At 38.7% G+C, this 19,119-nt stretch overlaps 2 protein-coding genes across 2 annotated transcripts; both read right to left on the reverse strand.

Annotated features, from left to right (window-relative positions):
* Positions 1-367: 367 nt before the first annotated feature.
* vwde (von Willebrand factor D and EGF domains) lies at positions 368-6,813 on the reverse strand. The gene is made up of 5 exons (XM_040030717.1): positions 3,214-6,813; positions 2,885-2,980; positions 2,369-2,473; positions 1,184-1,279; positions 368-759 (listed from the first exon to the last, which is right to left on the reverse strand). Exons 1-5 carry the CDS (start codon positions 3,632-3,634, stop codon positions 647-649), a joined length of 831 nt encoding a protein of 276 aa, XP_039886651.1. The 5' UTR covers positions 3,635-6,813; the 3' UTR covers positions 368-646.
* A 122-nt stretch (positions 6,814-6,935) lies between these two features.
* tmem106ba (transmembrane protein 106Ba) lies at positions 6,936-18,592 on the reverse strand. The gene is made up of 8 exons (XM_040030718.1): positions 18,393-18,592; positions 15,039-15,240; positions 14,197-14,260; positions 13,894-14,053; positions 13,495-13,635; positions 12,271-12,320; positions 12,132-12,185; positions 6,936-8,142 (listed from the first exon to the last, which is right to left on the reverse strand). Exons 2-8 carry the CDS (start codon positions 15,226-15,228, stop codon positions 8,022-8,024), a joined length of 780 nt encoding a protein of 259 aa, XP_039886652.1. The 5' UTR covers positions 15,229-15,240; positions 18,393-18,592; the 3' UTR covers positions 6,936-8,021.
* Positions 18,593-19,119: the final 527 nt, after the last annotated feature.

Raw genomic sequence — 19,119 nt, forward strand, 5'->3', positions numbered from 1 at the left:
ATTACAGTATATTGTGTGTTTATACAACATAAAACACATTCAATATTTAAAAATAAAATAAAAACAAACTAAAACGGTACACTTTATATAAAAAGAGGGATGAACGTTTTGTCTGAAATGTGAAACCACTGCTGATGTACCTTAAACCAGCCTCATTTCTAATGAACAGCGGGGGCCAACTGGTTGCAAAAAAGTAAGTTAAAGTAAAATAGTTTTTATATATAGCACTTTCAAGATAAACATTACAAAGTGCTTCACAACAAAACACTAGAAATAAAGACATAAATGCTACCCAAAAGGAAGTTTGAAAAGATGACTTCTTAGCTGCTTTTTAAAAGAGATCACTGAGACCACAAATTCCACGGTCTGACTGTGTATAAGTCTATAGAAAAAAACATTTATTGACTACAGCATGATGTCAAATTTGCAAGTTATATTCACATTTACAGTAAAATAGGTGAGAAAGAGGGTACGTTTTATGGTGTTTCCAGCCTGTTTTTAAAACTCCCAAGATGGGTTTTCACTAACTTTAAGGGTGACATCATAGTGGCTACATCCATCTTTTCCACACAGTTGCTGTAAAACTAACTACGTCCCAGTATAAAAACACAATCACCCCCACAACATTGTTTGATCCTTGGGTGCACTAGTGGGACTTTTTTCTCTCCTCGCAGCGAGGTCCAGAGAAAGGAGGTCGACAGCGACATTTGTTGGGAGAAACGCACTTCCCTCCGTGCAAGCAGGGCTGACTGCATACAGCTACGGACAAAAGAAAACAAAAGCACAGGTACTATTTGTAAAACCAGGGGAATGGGAAATGAGTGAAGAGCTTGTAAATTCTAGCATCATAAACTCCAGCAGCTGGTCTCAAAGGTGTGAAGTGTTGTGACATCTGGAAATACACTAAGCTGAAAAGCAAATCCAAGGTGCAAAGAGAAAAATCGGGTATGTAAAATGCACTGGTGTGAGAATGGTGCAATGTAGTCAAGAGAGCAGAAAGTACCGGAACTGGATGAAATGAAAAAGACTTTATCATAAGGAATAAATGCTCCCAGTGAAGGGCCAGCATCAGAATTGGGGTCATAACACGACTCCGTACATCTGAGGCTCCTCGATTATTTAACCCAGTCTCATCAAATGTGCACAGCAAAACGTTATCGGTCTTTGGGAACAGTGTACTCACCCATATGGCAGGCACCACCCAACCATCCCTCCGTGCAGCTGCAGATTCCTGGAGCCACACACAGCCCTCCATTCCTGCAGCCCTGGGGACAAATTGCTGCATGGGAAACAAACCATAGAGGGGTTTGCTCAGCGTGGAACAGAAATATGAAAAAGAAAAACTTACAATAAAAGTTTGTGCTTTGTGAACACATGTGAACATATTTTTATTTAATTCAGGCAAAAGTCAAATGTGAAAATTTGACATTGGTCAGACCATACAGTGGCAGTAGCGGCTGTAATGTACCATTGGTACATGCACGTGACGTTTTTCAGGCATTTTCAGCCTTTATTGGACGGTGACAGTAAAGAGTGGACAGGCAGAGATCAGGCCTTCACTATTATTATCTACAAACCCCACCGAACTTTGCAGGTCCCTGCAGCACTTCAGCATATGGTTCACTTGCTCAAGCATCATCCTGGCCTTTATGATTCCTGCTTAACTACATATGTAACTATCCTATGACATTATGTTTAGCAAGTGATTGGTCTGTTGTGTTGGTTGCTAAGTTAATTGTGGTTTTATGTTGATGGTGTACTTGTAAAATTAGTGCCATGCATATAAGAGAAGGAGTTCATATTAGATTTAAGCCTTCCCGGTGCCAATGACCCAATGTGTATAATGTGTATGCTAGCAAATATGGAAAATGAGCGTAGGAAGTCATCGAGTCAGCTAATGAATGAAACAGCTTTAATCCTAGAAGAGCAGCAAGGCTGAATATTTCATCTAGACCACAGAAGATGGATTGCTAGTCCAACAGATCCTTAATTTCACATGGAGAATGCATTAGTGGAAGCAGTCTAACAACAGATTTTCATCACTAAAAAGTCAAGTCTGAGTTTCATTTGAAGAAAAATCTTGGTAGACATATAAAAAATTGGCTTTTCAATCTTTGCTGTTTTTTTTCCAGTTCAAACTGAACTGCAGTTTTCTGCCAATATTACAAACTTCACCACAGCTCTCCAGCTGTTACACCTGCATGTCTGCCTCATCCACTAAGTCAGACTGACTGTTGCTTCCCTTGGTGACAGCTACTTGGAGCCATAAAAAGCCTTAAACATCCACTAATGTCTGCAGCTGATGAACAGCTCCATTTGGCACCTTTGACCTCCTGTGTTAATTGGGTAATTAGATACAGCCACGAACCCTCCTGGCATTTTGATCCGGCCCAGCTTGAAGGGCAGATACACTTGGCCACGCCGTTGACAGCGGTGCATTCTCCTCCGTTCCAACATCCCCCATCGCACGTCACTGCAAAACACACACACGCACGCACACACACACACTGTTCATGAGATAGTTTTACCATACCACAAAAGATTTAAGTTAATTTGGGTATAAACTCCCCAAAGCACCCAGGAAATTCTTCACTACACACCATTCTGTTAGAATGCATTGACTTATGCATTCATAAACTTAATTAAACACATTTTAAAAAAATCTAATCCATAAAATGTTTTAAGAACTTAGACAAACAAATGAGGCAGTACGTGAGCAACAGCTGAAAACTGTGTGTAGTATTCTGAATAATAGTAAACCGAATACAAATGAATAGAGCAGGAAAATACACCAAAAGCAAAGAATAACTGTCATCATGACACGCACACACGTGTTAATACACTTATTGTATTAGAACTGTCCCGCTCCCATGAACTCGTTTACCTTTGTGACAATATCTTCCTCCAAATCCAGGAGGACATCTGCATTTTCCAGGGCGAAGACACACTCCTCCATTTTTACATTTGGGATCACAGTTGGCTGCAAAAACATTCACCACAGTTTTTTTAATAGGCTTCAAAGTTTTGACCTTCTTTCTCAGAAGTCTTCGTCACTTTAAATTAATTTGCAACAGAATAAGTTAGTCATAAACTGGGTCAATAAATAAAGTGGCACATTAAACCATTTATTCATAGCTGAGCTTGGCACGAGGTCTTCCCTGTGCCATCATCAGAATTTGAAATTACGCGCAGATAAAAGGTTTGTCACGTCACCATACTGGCAGGTCTCTCCTTCGTAGCCCCGGGAGCAGAAGCATGTGTTGTTGCGGATGCAGACGCCGGCGTGTTCGCACGGCGGCTCGCACTTCGCTTTCAGGTCAAAGACGAAGCCGACCGCGACACCCCGGGGCGCGTCCGAGCCTCCGGAGCACACACCGGCGAGCGACATCAAAGAGGCAAACAGGAGAGGCGCAAAGAACATGGCCGGATGTGCTTTGTTGCTCAAATGAAGAGTGAAAAGAAGCGAAGCGGTGGACGGATGGAGGAGGAGAAAGTCTCCTGAAGAAACAGGGAAAACTTCTCGGCCAGGATGGTGGTGGTGAGGCGGAGCAGGGAGAGCGCCCTGGGGTGGGGGCTGGGGCTGTTTTTCAAGACTTTGGATCAAACCTATGCAGTCCATATTTGCATGAAACATATAGGTTAGACCACCGCGCAGATTACGCAGTGGGGTTACATGAAGTAAAAGTTTGACTCTGCCACAACAGATTCATAACGATGAGGTTTCCCAATAGTTTGTCTGGAGTTATGACAGAGATGCTCAAGATACTAATTAAATTAGGCCCTAAAACATGTGGATAGCACAGCTTCACCATGCTGCTCTATAGTAAAATACTCCAAAGAAGGATTTAAGAGTAATCTGATTGTATTTGCAGTCTGTTCGTTGTGCAATAATTTATCCAAGGAATGCTACATGTGGTAACATAAAAAGTATTTGTATTGTTGCTTAGATTAAAGCGGTTGTGTTTCATATGTAGCACCCACAAAGAGAGTAATATAACTGCTCCAGAATGCCTAATAAATAAATAAAAATCTGTAGTGTAGTTTGTTTTGTTTGTTTTTTTGCTAACCATAAAATAAAAATGTTTCAACAAATGTAAGAGCTCACCTGTATGAACTGTATGAAACACTGCTACCTGCTGTTTAATCCTCACTGATCCTGTGCTACATGTTTGGGACAGTCTACCATAAGGTGGCTGGATGAAATAAATGGACAAGTTTCTGGTACATATGCACATTTGTTGAGTAACTATACTCACTATACTTGGTATCTTCTAGTACAACATTTGCTTCACAAAATGAGACACAAAAGATGATGCACAACTGATTTTGAAGGTCCTCAGTTGACCTAATATATCTACACACATACAGGAAGCTCACTTTACCCAAATATTTAACTTTATTAAAGTTACATAGCATCTATAACTAGTGGTATTTAAACAACATCTTACTCACTTCTGTTATAACAGCAAGGACTGATTTCTAAGGCACATAATTCATAATTTGTGCAAAGTATTATTTTTCATGGCTACACATCTAAGGTTTAATTTTGGTTTAAAGAAACTGCTGTGAAATATGCAACAAAAGAAAAGTGCAGTATTTTATACTGAGTACATATTTCACAGCGATGTTGACAAACTATATCTAAAAGACTGTAGAATCACTTTAAATGTCTGTGATTATATTTGTCAGAAAGACAGAGTTTGGGATGTTAGTCTATGTAGAGCAGATATGGAAAAACCATTTCCTCTTGTTTGGTGAAAAGAAACCCTGGGCCTGTATGAAGGACGGGGTGAGGGGGAAGTTCTGTTGTAATGACAATAACACAACCAATCAGTAGCGGATGTGGTTCTTCTCTCTGCTCCCTTAAAGCTGTTCAGAGACCAAACAGGCAAAGTAGCTTTCTGTTTGATTCTCTGCGTTTTGCATTTTTCAGTAAAAGTGAACAGTGTTTCTTTATTCTGAGTCCTGTGAGCTCAGAATAAACAGAGTTTGCATAATACTTGGACTACTCCAAGTACAAGATTTAAATTTCCATAAACGGTATGGAGTCGCTCTGCTGCTTATTCACGGAAAGCTTCTCTGGACAAGCAGTCAGAGTCTTTCCTTGGACTCACCACATCAGACTTGTCGTGCATGACAGAGTCCAGCTGGAAGAGAGACAACTGGACTTTATGAAGACCTTAGCATAGTTCTTCCCAAACAATCTGAACTGAAGTAGCTCACAACAAATGCAGTTATGTAGATTTAGTTGGCACAACACACAAATATTCCAAACATCTAAAAATCAAGAATCAGCATTATACTAAGCAGTGTCGGGACAGTGAGTCTGACCTTTTAACTTGATTTAAATGGGTTTCCTCTGTGGCCAGTTTAGAAGTGTGAGTTTCACTCATATCTGGGTGGATTTCTTTGGTAATAAGATTTTCATTGAAACTGGTGATAATGTGTTGAGTCACTTTAAATCAATATAGTTCTGTAGGGAGAAAATAATAGGTTGTCGCTTATTTGCAGAGTGATATCTTCATGTGGTTTATTTGATAATGCACTATATTCAACCTGCTAATCAGCAGTTAGCCTGCGTAACCACCAAAAAAGATAAAGAATAACAACAAAGATGAATGCCATCGTGTTAAAAATCCAAAGGGGAAATCACTCATTTAGTAATAAAGTACCTCCAGAAGCAAAAATAAAAGTACAGTGCTGCCCCACTAACACTCTACTGGCAACAACTAAAGTACAATCAGTAAGCAAAATACATTAGCGATGGGGGCAAGAAGGTTTTTTCTCTGTTGTATGTATTCCAGTGCAGCTCTGGTCTAGACCTGTGACCTGGATCCCGGAGTGGAAGTGAGCTGGTGGTTTAATGACTGCAACAGATGTGAACATACCATGATACACAAGGGGCCTGTGCCTCTCGCTTTAGGAAACAAACAGATGGATAACACCAGAAAGAAGTTTTGAAAGCAGAGAACAAAATTAGGTTCTTTGAAAATAGTAATAAATATTACTATTATCATTAATAAATAGCTTAAACACACACAGCTTTACAACCACATCCTCAATTCTAATTTATTATGAGCATAAATGGAAGTTAATAGATGTTGCTTTATGTGTGTGCTTCAGCTCTGTGGATAGTTGCTGGAGTGAATAGGTTCGTGACAGGATCCCAACAACATTAATGAGTGTGTTTGTGTGGGACACCGTACTAATGCTAAGAGGCAGATAAACAGATTTGGCATGAGGAATATGAAGGACAGTTATGCTAAAGTTTGTCACCGGTCTTCTGCAATATTACTGCAAATTTGCAATCTTATTTCCAAATTTCATCTCTGAGTTTCAGTAGGAATGCACAGACAATGACAAAGAGAAAACGTTATTTGGAGACATGTGTTCGTGAACTAGATCAGAATATGGGACACTATTTCATTTTGTGAGAAGAAAGAACAAGTTCCAGATAAAAGTACAGTATCTGGTCACCCTGCAATAGCTGCAGCCCCCTGGTGGGTTGTGAGGATACTGCAGGTGTAGTTCTTTTGGTGTAATACAATAAAACCCTGTTATCCTCAATAAAAGGAAGATGTTTATGTCGGGTACATTTTCTAGACAAAATCATTTATGGACAACTAATTTATGATCAGATGAAATTTGTTTTCGCACATTTGTAAGAAACCTGCAAATTTTATCTCCTATTCATTGCTCAAACATCTGCATCAAGTCCACTGAAATGGACTTGATGCAGATGTTTGAAAACATGAAGACCTACTTTTTCTTGTCTTTTAAACGTCCAGTTTCAAGTATTAATGTGCAGTAATAACAATGGAGTAATGAAAAGGTAAGAATTTGGGGACCTTCATACTTCAGCTGAGTGAGACATTTGGCACCACTCTGTGTGTACACAGTGTATTAGAAGCACACCAAGAAAACACAAGAAACGCTCAAAATGAATAGATTTTATTGTCACCGGCATGCATGAAAAACACAAAACCACTGTTTAGATGTTAGAAAATAGCTGGGAAACTTTCACATTTATGGAATATTACGAACAGCTTGATTTCGGTTTACTTTCTTCAAAATGACGTGTAGAAATGTGGAGATTTTGCAGCGATTTAAACTGTGAAACTTTGCATGTTGATTTAAGAAATTATATTTATGTGATCAAAACAGCAAATTACACCATGGCCCACAAAAATAGGATTAATTTAAATTTTTAAAAAAAGGTGACATTTGTATGAATAAGCCTATGACATAAAAATATTATTATAAGTTATTTTCTTATCAAGTGAAAAATGTATTTTATTTTTCAGTAAAATATGCTCATTAAGGTCTTCAGAGTAGTCACGCGTCGCTTTTAACCTGATGATTAACAGAGTTACACACACACACCGCACAAAAACTAAAAGTTTAGAATAAATCAGTGATGACGTGAGTCTGCTGTACTGCTCTACACACTAACAAAATTCGTGAAACAAAAAGAGAGAGGCTGTTTGTAGAAAGGAGTCAAATAAGAGCAGAAAGGAATGATTAGGAACACCTCAGTAGCTTTACTTTCAAAAGTCAATTCTCTCTCACACGTTTTAGAAACGATTTCATAAAGTGGTGTAGAATGAGAGGGGCTGTGAGCAGCTTTCCCCTTCTATTTAAGCAATATTCACATTACCTTCTCTTCAAAAGGCCCAGCTAAAGTGCATCGTAAGTAAAGCTATTGCTTCCAGTATTTCAAATACAGAGGAGGAGTGATACTGAATATTGAATAATGTGCTCTGTTTTTACCAGCCTGGAAAAACTACAAACCTCTCGTCTATGGGCCATGAGGAGGATTTACAGGTCTGGTTCACGAGGGATAAACCATCGTTTGGTGGTTTTATTGCAAAACGTCTATTCTAAACATCATGTTTGTCCTCTAAACAGAATAAACTATTCAGGACTTAAAAACTGATGAGCCACTACGACTAAATTAAAAGCAAAGATGTTTTGTATGGAGGTCAACAGCAGTATCTGATGCCTAAGCTCTTTTGCTTCCCTTATTGGTAGACCTGCACATGCCCGTGCAACGAGGTGGTGTTCCCCCCACAGTCCACATACTGGTACATCTCCTGGGAGACCTGCTCCGTGTGGCCAAAGTAAGACGTTGTCACCATCACCCTGAAAAGCAAACAAGAGTCAAACATGATCAAAGTGCAAGAGATCAGTGGAAACAGTTGTGCAGCAGTCTGATATCACTGCTATCATTATTTGCTGTTGAAAGTACTGTAGCTCAGAACTTACACCAGTGCATTTCCTCCATCTATAGATCTATCACACCTAGACTCAACATCTTGTTCTGGCCTAAGCTCTAAATAAATTCTGTGCAGCGTTCTTGTGAATTGAAGTGGAATAAACCTCTATGTTATTCTATGTGGCATATCAAGTCTTCTCTGCACAGAGCAGTTTTTCATAGTTATTCGAAAATTAAAGAAAGGGGAAACATTATCATATGAAGCATCCATGAAGAGCTTACAATTTCTGATTAAAAGTTAACTATCACAGCCATGTACCTATAAACAGCTAAAAAGATTAAATATCTTGAAAATAGTAACAAATCTGATCAATCTGGATTCAGCACAGTAAAAATCAATAAGAAACAACACATTTTATCTTCAAAACAAACAACTTCTGAAGTTGACTTTTTGACTGCTGGGTTTGGACAGCTTATTGTTCTGATCCTCACTTGAGGGGTAGACTACAAACAAAATTCAACACAGCCAGGCTTTCTTTATGCTAGCTGTCCTAACAAAACCCAAAACCTCAGTTGGAGATAACCGTTATCACAGTTAAGAACAGGGTTTATCAGCTTCCTCTATCAGGCAGGGGTATATGCATCAGGCTCTGTGCGTGCTCAAACAAAACTGGGCATTTTGCAAGTCATGTGACTCTTCTTCTGCATGAAAGAATCATAATAGGTGCTGTCTACTCCAATCAGAAGCATTATCAACTGATGATGATGATGATGATGATGATAAAATTGTGATTAAGAAGATAAAAAACATTACAGTAAAATGCATCACTGCAAATAAAACAAAAAAAATTATATAATGTTGCAGAAAATCATTAATCTGGTGGTTTCGTGCACAGAGTAGTCCAAAACATTTGAATTCAAGTTATTTTATCTCTGAGCACGCTCTCTGTGCTGCTGTTTAGCTGCTCTGAAACTGTAAACTGGATCCATTTTAACATTAAAACTAAATTAAAATTGCTGCACTTTGTCAGCAGATCAAAGTGAAAACGATTTTATGGATTGAACAGGTATTCCTGCTGTCTGTTCTTGTAGCGTCCAGCAGTGTAAAGGAGACTAAGCAGTAGATTAGAATCAAGTACAACAAGGTTTATACAATTTTTGCATAACAAAATAAATCAGTATACATTTCAGGTGCTTCAATCAGTGGTTTAAGCGGTGGTACGGCTTAACGACTTGGACATATAAAACATATTCCCCCAGTAGATAATCTAGATAACATTTAATACATGCTGTAAATAAAAGAATCAGTGAAAACATGAAACATAATCTGATCAGAAGCAGGTTATCTGTTCAGTCTAAGTTACCACAGTGACTTAGATAAAAAGAAATCCACTTTTATGACACAGAAACCTTTAGCCTGGACCTGCTCACTAAGTCATTAATCTGGCTTCATAGTGCAGGCCTCAGGTCTATGTTATTCTGCATTTACTACAACATGCATCAGCAGCAGGAGATCTGAGATAGCATGGAGCAAAGTGTCAGCAGTTAGCTACACCAACAGCCAACCACAGCTTTTCAGGCGAGTCATGCTGAAAAGCTCAGATAACACCCTGTTGACTTCGCTTTCTTGCTCTTATTACAGTCAAAAACTGGTTGGGAGGCTTTCCTTGTACTTATAACATCACAAAATCAACTCTTGATATGACTTCACAGCTATCAGTTCCACTCCTCACTTGACAAGTTTGCATGATAGTAAGAAAAGTCTCATTGAGAGCAAGCAAAGGAGAAACTAGAATAAACAGTAGTTGTGAAGAGTCGCACAGTGAGCTGAAAAGAGATTGGTGCAAACAATGAAAACAGTGACCCCCCCTTCGCCTGCATTTGCTTTGGTCTCACTGGGATTTTTTAATTTTACTAAGAAATGCCAATCGACTAAATTTACATTCTTGGATTTATTACATCTTATTTAAACAAAACAGTGAAGCAAAGCCTGACATTGTCTTATGTATAAAATTAACTTCCAGTCTGATCCTCAGAGTGACTGTGAAAACAGATCATTCATTTAACATTAGTATCAGATGAGTACTTGACATTGAAAAATGCATGAAGCCAACAGATCTGTGTCGTATCAGAGCTGGGAAAAGTTGCACTGGTGCATCGTTAGAAAGCTGTAGTTGCTGTCAAGGTGTCGCAAATCTTGCAAATAAAGCTGATAAGAGCCCTGCTTCCTCTGCACATTTAGACTGTAGTCTCATGGATTTTAAAATTTCCTAGAGGTAAAACTTAAATTAGTCCATCTGAAAATCTGGTATTGCCAAAAGCTTTATAAATTTTTTTATTGGCATTACCTCATTGGCCTAACATTTATAATAATGTGATCAATGAGGTTAGCAGCCTCATTGTAAGCTTAGTATGACAAGCTTGAGGTTGTTCGGTTTAGAGGGTTTGGATGTCATCTTGACACACCTTATTTTGCAGAAACTGCTTTTGAATACTGAAGTGTCCAGTACAAATGTATTAAGCTTAAATGATTGATATACACAAAAAAAAAGAAAGAAAAAAAAAAAGGTTTAACATGAAGAATGCAGCTTTTGAAAGTGACGGGACAAACTGATGTAGAGAGCGGACGTCTGGCTCTGTTGGAGCTGTAGAAACACTCGCAGGTGTACGGGAGTGCTACAGAACAGTGCTGCTTTTAGCTTAAGACATTTCTGCCAGACTGCAGCAAGACGCAAGCTTTTTCTTCCCCTGCATGTCACTGCATGCTATTAATATAATTACTTATTTGCTTGGTATGCTTGTCTGTTTAAATAGCAGAAGTGATTATCAAACCAGTTTTAACATCCACTTGCTTCCTAATTTTTTGAAGAGAGTCAATTACTAGTGCAAGAAAATAATTTCTCACAAAGACACGCCATCATTGTCCTAACACTGAAGTGTGTGTGTGTGTGGGGGGGGGGGGACCCCACAAAACAAATCAGCCCAGATTGAATAACTTTGCTCATCATTACTTCTGTCAGAACTGACTTTTTAAAGAAAATCTATTCTTGGACTCTTTTAGAGTCATTCTGCATTCTTCACACTTGGGGGGTGGGGGCGTTATTTAGCTTATACTGAACTTCTGCCTTAGGCTGTTGTAGCACCCGACTCTTTAAGATCACCCTTTTCTTGTAACTGGCTGCAAACGCAGAAAAAAAAAAAAAAAAAATACAGTATTAGTGACATCTTCCCTCACTAACATAAGAAAATCTGTCTGAAACTGACCCATCCCCCATTTTTACAAGTGTATACAACACAATATAATTTTCTCTTATGTATACTATAGTTATTCTTATAAATCCAACTGTTTGATTCATCTTCCTAAAATATTCAAGACAGACTGAAGGGATTTTAAAAATGAAAGTCTTTTTAGAGGCAAATGAATACACTCAATTGCAACAAGACACTCGATTAGACAGTCACAACTGACCTTTATTGTATCATGGTCCAGATATAAAACCACTGAAAGGCTACATTAGGTTTTAGGATATTGGCTGCTTTTCTCATCCTCATTTTTACTGGCATTCATCAGTGCAATGATACTGATGATACTTGGCTAGAGACCAGCGGTTTGCCTTCCCCGACATTCGATTCAGAGAATTAATTAGGAGAAATGTTAACTGCTAAATTTACAGTCTGCTTCCAAGTCAGATTTGACGTGTAAATGAGCAAAGCACCCAAAGGCCCGGGGCTTCTGCTGATCTGAACAGTGCCCCACAGCAGAAGGCTGTTTGCTCTGGGCAGATCTTCAGTGTGTGTGGGTGTGTGGGTGAAGTTATGCAAGTGTGGAGGAGGGAGCTGAGATTAAAGACTGATGCTCAGCTGAGCACAGTATCAGACATAAAAAGAAAAATATTCAATATCTTGTCATACTTACTGCATCATGACCACTATGTTGTGAACTTTAATTGTTGGTAAGGTGCAGTAGTCACTGAAAGAGAGACAAGTAAGATTAAACATGATACTGATCTGAGTGTAAAATGCCTTATTAATAGGACTTCAAATAAGATACTCACAACATGTAACTCAATTCATCAGCGATGATGGTGGGGACCATGTAATCAATCTGTAAACACAATTCAGAGAGAAAAGATATTAGATTTGAAAATCCATTTTCTTCCACTTATCCAGCGGGGGGGGCTGGGGCCTATCCCAGCTGTTACAGAGGAAAACCAGCGTGCACCCCGGACAGGTCGCCAGTCTATTGCAGAGCTAACACAGAGATAACATTTACGCTCACACTCACAACTATGGCTAATTTAGACTTGCCTGTCAACCTAAACCAATGCATGTTTTTGGACTGTGAGAGGAAGCTACAGCATCTGGAGAGAAACCACACGAGCACAGAGAGAGCATGCAAACTGCACACAGAAAAGCCGCAGCTGGACACGTTTCAAATTCACTAGCAAAATAAAGAAAGTCAAGAAAAACAAAAAACAAACAGAAACTGTGAGGGATACTTTGTACTCAGTTGTACATTTTTAGGGCTCACTGAGCAAAGTGATCAAGACAATCTCCAAACTACACTGCAACATTATAATACTGACACTGGGGTGCAGAAAAATGGTAACCTCCTACATGGCCTGCTATGGTATATCTATCAGAACACCAATGCTGTAGTGATTTTAATGATTTAGCCTTTTTCCCCCCTTTTTTAAAAAATGTATTTCCTACCATAACTAACAAACCAGTAATGTGTGAAATGGTTTTGGTGAATTGTATATTTTTGAAGCATCTTCCAGAGCTGAACTTTGTAGATGACCTCTGCACACTCATCTCACACAAAGACCTTTACTTTATTTCCCCATGTTTTTAAAGCCTCACCCTGTACTGTGTTTTCACAGTAAAGAAGGTGCTGCAGTAGTACAATAGGAATGACATAGTGAACTGACGCCTTTAGCATCAACCTGGTCTTAGATGCACACATACACCTCGAATTAGCTTGTGGGTTGCCAAGTTGTGGTAAGTGGAAATTGTATGTAAGATATTTATGAGTGTTTGTGTATGTAGGCTGTTTCATAGAACCTGGAAAATTCAGAAAAACACACAAAGCCGACTGATGCACAAATTGCATTTATGCATAATAAAGTTTGAGGTTAGTGCAAATCATGCGAGTTTCCTGAGAGAAAAACGCATCATATTTGATTCAAGAGGATTTCAACATTTAGGAGAACCCAGATTTTATCGGAGAAAATATGTGAGAAAAGTGGTCTAAACACAGAAAACATATATCAACCTACCTGCTGTTCATCCAGTGGTATGATCACTGTGCTGTTGCTAAGCCTGGCCTTCCCTATCACCGTCTTGGAGAACTGCACTTGGGCTGTGATGTTGGTCACAGTTATGGCATAGTAGTTATTGTTGGTGATGTTCAGTGTGTTCTAGAGAAAAGAAGGTAGTTAATATGGCAAACTTGTTAGCAAACATTATTGATTTAGAGCTGTCCTTGGTCATTGCCTGTCTAAGCATGCTAGCATCAATTTAAATATTTTTAAAAAAATGCGTAATTCAAAATTAAGAATTAAACCATGCAGCATTCTACTGATGCAATACTATCAGTAAATTCAGTTAGATTATTAATTACGTTTTATTTTTGAATATATTTTATGTATCATTTATTATAAAGTGCTCACACTTACTGTAAGGTTGAGATAGACAATTCGTTTGTCATGGTCATAGGAGACATAGGCAGACTTCACTCCCACATAGGAGACATCAATGGAGCGAGGGAATAGGAAGAAAACTGCCAGGCCAGACAGCAGCAGGCACAGAGCGACTGATATTGTGACATACAGCTTTCTGCAGGAGATTGAAAGGAGAAGTCAAAAGCTGAAACAGCTGTTGGCTTCAAAGTCTGTTGTGCTGCTGTGTGTTCATTTTGTTTCATCACACGCACAGCTAAGGCAGCTAATTTATAAAAAGAGCACACAATGCAGACTTACGTCCTGCTTGGTCTGAGCCTTTGGTCGCTGTATGGAATCAGAGCCACAAGCTGATTCTCTTGACCTGTTGAATGAGTTTAAAAAAAAAAAAGTGTAACTGCTGGAATCGATTTTGCATCACTGCTTTAAAACTACATCCAAAGAAGAATCTTCGCCTAGTTTATTTTTCTCACTTAAAATTGCAATTGTCAAGTCTTGACTCGATTTCTAATGGTGGCACCTAAGTAATTAAACCACCTCTTTGAAGTAGGGCATATCAAATGGGAGACAACTTGATAATATCAATAAACTAATTTAGATCAGTATATTCCTCTTGATCCAGAAAACTTGGCCTTGGCAGAAATGTGCAGTCCTGAGTTCCAGATCTGGTTTTAAGTAAACTGGGATGACTGATAAGCAAGTGCAGGCCAAGCCAGTTTTAATAGTTGCCAAGAAAAGAACTGTGGTCTTAAGAACATAACTACAACTTTAAGTTATAACTTTCGACTTTAAGTTATAACAATTTTTGTAAGCAATATTTCCGTTTTTGTCCTTGCTTTTCTTACTGGTTGGAAATTGAGGTGACATGTGGAAAAGGGTGATGCAAATGCAAGCAACACTTGCATGAAAATGTGCAAGCAGTTGGATTGCATGTTTCCTTATAATGCAGAGTTGTCAGTCAAACTTGATAAAACCAAATGCATACAGCATTCATTAAGCCATTACTAAAGGTTTATAATAAATTAGGATGGTATTCTTGTAAATTTCAACTTGATTCATGGGTATTTTGTACAGATGGGTACTTTGATATCTCTGCTTTTAAAAAACTCTTAACAGTTAAACATTTAACAGCTAAGCTTTACCACGAGGGATTCTGCCAGTGCCCTGGCATGTGGGGCAGGTAACGCTGTCCCGTCCAGTGAACTCCACATAGGGGAACTGAGACACATCTCCATTCTTTCCATCCTCTTCTGTGTGACTCCCCCCATACTCCGTCAGAGCGTCTTGACTCTCGTCTTTTTGCTTAGCTAAGAGTGACTGGGTCTTGCCCATAGCTGCAGCTGTCTGTAATCAGCAGAAAAAAAAGAACATACAGAGAGAGGAACTTCTGCACAAGTTCAGCACGCCATGCTGACTAACCACATGCCAGAGAGCCATTTGGATGTAAAATTAGATCTGGATGTATCCCAGTAAACACTTCCCAGGGAAACAAACTTCATCACAAAAGTCTTTTGTAAATCTGTTGGAATTCAAACATAGACTCTATTCTTCTCTATTTTCCAATGTTGTATAAAATACATTTAACTAACACATTTGTAAGTTAAATATTTAGACCACTCTCATGGCAAAATGTGACAGGAATGAAAAAGTAATTGAATTGCTCATGGTCACGCAGACAAACTGTCACATTCTTTTCTCCACCGTCAGTACGACTTTACTGTCACAGTGACAACCAAGGAAACAGAGTTTTAAAAGAAGCGGGAACTGCTGTATTTTAACTCAAACCAGTCTTTTTCCTAAATCTAATGAGTAGTTTTTAATACCCAACCCTAAATGAGTACTTTCTAATAGATACTAATGCATAGATAATAATCCAATCAAATTGATACAACAAGTCTTTCCTGTCGGGGGAGGAGGGAACGGGAGTTGGTGCAAACTATGGTGTCTACCACCTACCTCTCCAACCTCTAAATACTGACCTATTTGCTCTTTTTAAAGTATAAAACATTAATTTGTATAGACTGAAACAAACTCAGTACATGAGACCGTTGAGATAGTAAATTGCCTCAAGTTATGCTTGATTTGGACTACAGGGGGAAATCTATGATGTAACTGGAAACTCCTATTAATTGCAAGCGACCACGCCATTCAAGTTGTTGTGGGCTTTGTCGACATGACATGTAGTTACATTTCTCACTAGGCGCACGTCAGGTTACATAGAAGGTTATGACAAAGGTTTAAAATGAGTTGCTGGTTACTACGCAACAGAGACGCAATATAGTTACAACATAGATTTCCCACTGAAGCAAAATTCACACATTACCTTTCAGTTATTTATAAATTGCTTTTAAGGACACTAAGGACACAGACTTTCTAGTCATTTTTTAAAGTGGTCCTGAGCAGTAATTCTCCAGGCTTTCAAAGTCTTTCTTTGGACATTGGCCAGTCATTTCAAAATTCCACATTCCCTCAAGTGTGACTCCTGTATCCACACCACCCATCCACCAGGCAGCATGATGACAATACTCTTTTCATCCTTTTACAGCTATGGGGAAAAAACTGTCTGCAGCAGATGAACAGCATCTGAGTCGAGTCATGTCCATTAGAAATAGGGGGGAAAAAAAATCCACCAAAGACCTGATACAGGACCTGCGATTGATCTAATGTTCACTGAAGCCTTATAGGAAATGGTCTCAGAAGAGGGGTGTCTGTCAAGAACACATTGTTAAGGAATGGAAAAAAGAATGAGGTGTGTCAAATTATACAAGACCTGGACTGAAACTGAATGGTAACAGGTTATATGAAGTGATGAATCCAAATTTAAAATGTAAAATCAGTATGTGAGGAGGAGGTCAAAAGAGAAGTAAAACAGTGAGTGTCTAGTGTAAAATGGTTGAGGCTCTGTAATTGGTTTGGGGCTGCATTTCACCAGTTTGTTGAAACTGATGGAATTATAAATACAAAAACTACAATCAGACTTCAATCCACCAGAATATACCATCTGGAAAACATCAGATTGTTAACCGCTCCAAGTGTTGACTTTAAAGCTTCTCAGAACTGCACAAATTCTGTTTTTATCTTACATACTGTATTTCCATGTATGTGTGTGCATGTTTCAATAAATCGCTCTACCTATTTCCTATTTTTCCAACAAAATATGAAGAAGTGATGGGCAAATTAACTTTTGCATAGTACTACAGCTTTACATTCATAGAATGCCATAACTAGGAATTAATAGTCATAATTCAGACATAACTTGAGGACTCATAAATATGCTTTGCTGTGTGATGTGTTTCTTCAAGGTTATAAATATGTGAGCAATCTGTTTTTTTTAATGATATTATTGCTTTAAGACTGCTTTGTCAAATCAATCTGACTCTAATGACTAGCAGACGTGTTCACTGAACAGGAAAAATCTGCTCCATATTTTCCAAAGTACATTTACTGCAGTGTGAGGCATTTTTAGGGCTGTGCTCATTTAAAACAGATGCTGCTGGGCACTGGTACCGGTGCATTTTATTTTTTCCCCACTACAACCAGTTTCAAATTGTCCAGCTCTCTTAGGTTATTTGCTCGTTTTAGCAGTGCTGGCATGGCTTTCTGACTATGTATTGTCAAAACAATGGCATCCAGTGGGGGCTTTGGACATGCAAGTCACACACTTGCTATCTGCCTGTTCTGTGTCTCTGTATTGTGTTCGGTCTCACTGATGATAAAATAGTTGGAATTTAGGCCCATGTGTTTCTCTGGTATTTAAAACACTACTTACTCAGCAGTTGTAAATAATAATGTAATGTAAATGTAATGTAAATAAGCACAGTACCATATTCAAGTATAATAATATAAGAAAACGTGTTATATAAAGTGGTTAATATCGGTCTGTCATACACTAATATCAAAGAACTGCTGAAGTATTAATAAGCCAGCTATAGTTTCAAATATACTAAGATTTCATGTGAGTACACTTAAGTAAATGAGCAGTAACTGGCAGTTCTAGTTCTGTCTGAGCTAATATCCTCATAGTAAAGAACTCTAGTTATTTGTTTTAAACCGTAAAGTAGGCCGGTGTTTCTCAACACGTATAGCACCGTCATGTTTGAGTTGCCTTTTTCCACACCGTTGGATATTCACGCTGCTCAACATAAAACTATAAAGAAATGCTCCAGACTCACCCAGGCTGTTGTCTACATACACGACACACAGCAAAGGCCGCCATGCTGTTACTGCTACTGCTGAGCTGCTAAGGCTAGCCGAGGACACACAGTACCGGCCGGTGGAAAGCGGCTTTTACGCCTTTATTTTTACAAACAATAGGCACATTTAGCTTATACATTTCTTAAAAATGTAAACACACTCTGAAAACCCGTATTCTGCGTCGACTGTAGGCTGCCAAACGTAATTCAGACATTTAATTAAAACCGGATCGACGGTTCGCCAGTCGTCGAAGTCGTTAAATATCCAACAGACGTTCGTTTAACATTCCGCTAACCGCTTACCTGATGTGTGTTTTAGTCTGTTTTACTTGCCATCCGGTGTATCTCCGTTGTTTGTTGTGGTTCACTCGCCAGCGGAGAAATAACGCCAGGAACGCCCCCCGCTCTTCTCATTGGGCAAGCCGGTGATGGTGGATTTATCCGTCTGCACTGTTGTGTTCAAACAAACGGGATGCTGGAGGTGAAGCTGCACTGGGCCACACCCAGTCATTACTCAAATAACACATGTTTGTTCTTTGTGTAATCCTATGAACTATGAACTGCCTTTGTTCAGGTCATTATACCAGAAGAAGTCTTCTGGTATACTGCTGCAGCAACAGCAGTTACTTCCACAATTAGTGACAAAAATGTCAGTTACAACGTGTAAACTGCGCCCCCTGGTAGGACGTGAAGATACTGCAACTTACTGTCAAAAGTTGCAAAAAACATTTTAGTTGAGATTTAATAGTCGTTACCATCGCTATACAATACTTAAATAAAAAACAACAACAATAACAATAAAACAAAATCCCTGAAATTTAAAAAACAAACAAACCAAAAAACATTTTATATTTATTTTCTGACTTGTTTACCATCATGTCGCTGGCCATTTCATTAGTTACACCTTGCTAGTACTGCGTTGGGACCTTTTTTGCCTTAATAACTGCCTCTATTATTTGTGGCATAGATTGACATGGTATAATCAATGCTTAGTTGGCACTAACAGGCCCAAAGCATGCCAAGAAAGTAT

Source organism: Simochromis diagramma, unplaced genomic scaffold (genome assembly GCF_900408965.1).
Source record: "Simochromis diagramma unplaced genomic scaffold, fSimDia1.1 OVJJ01000361.1, whole genome shotgun sequence".
Classification (NCBI taxonomy): Eukaryota; Metazoa; Chordata; class Actinopteri; order Cichliformes; family Cichlidae; genus Simochromis; species Simochromis diagramma.

What these genes read in the sequence shown, in the direction of transcription:
- tmem106ba (XM_040030718.1), bottom strand. Translation starts at nt 15,228, where the DNA reads ATGGGCAAGACCCAGTCACTCTTAGCTAAGCAAAAAGACGAGAGTCAA. An exon ending in TTGTCTATCTCAACCTTACA is followed by an intron (nt 13,636 to 13,893) that starts GTAAGTGTGAGC and finishes TCTTTTCTCTAG; the next exon opens with AACACACTGAACATCACCAA. An exon ending in GATGAATTGAGTTACATGTT is followed by an intron (nt 12,186 to 12,270) that starts GTGAGTATCTTA and finishes TCTCTCTTTCAG; the next exon opens with TGACTACTGCACCTTACCAA.
- vwde (XM_040030717.1), bottom strand. Translation starts at nt 3,634, where the DNA reads ATGTTTCATGCAAATATGGACTGCATAGGTTTGATCCAAAGTCTTGAA. An exon ending in CGGATCAAAATGCCAGGAGG is followed by an intron (nt 1,280 to 2,368) that starts GTTCGTGGCTGT and finishes TTTCCCATGCAG; the next exon opens with CAATTTGTCCCCAGGGCTGC. An exon ending in GGGTGGTGCCTGCCATATGG is followed by an intron (nt 760 to 1,183) that starts GTGAGTACACTG and finishes TTTTGTCCGTAG; the next exon opens with CTGTATGCAGTCAGCCCTGC.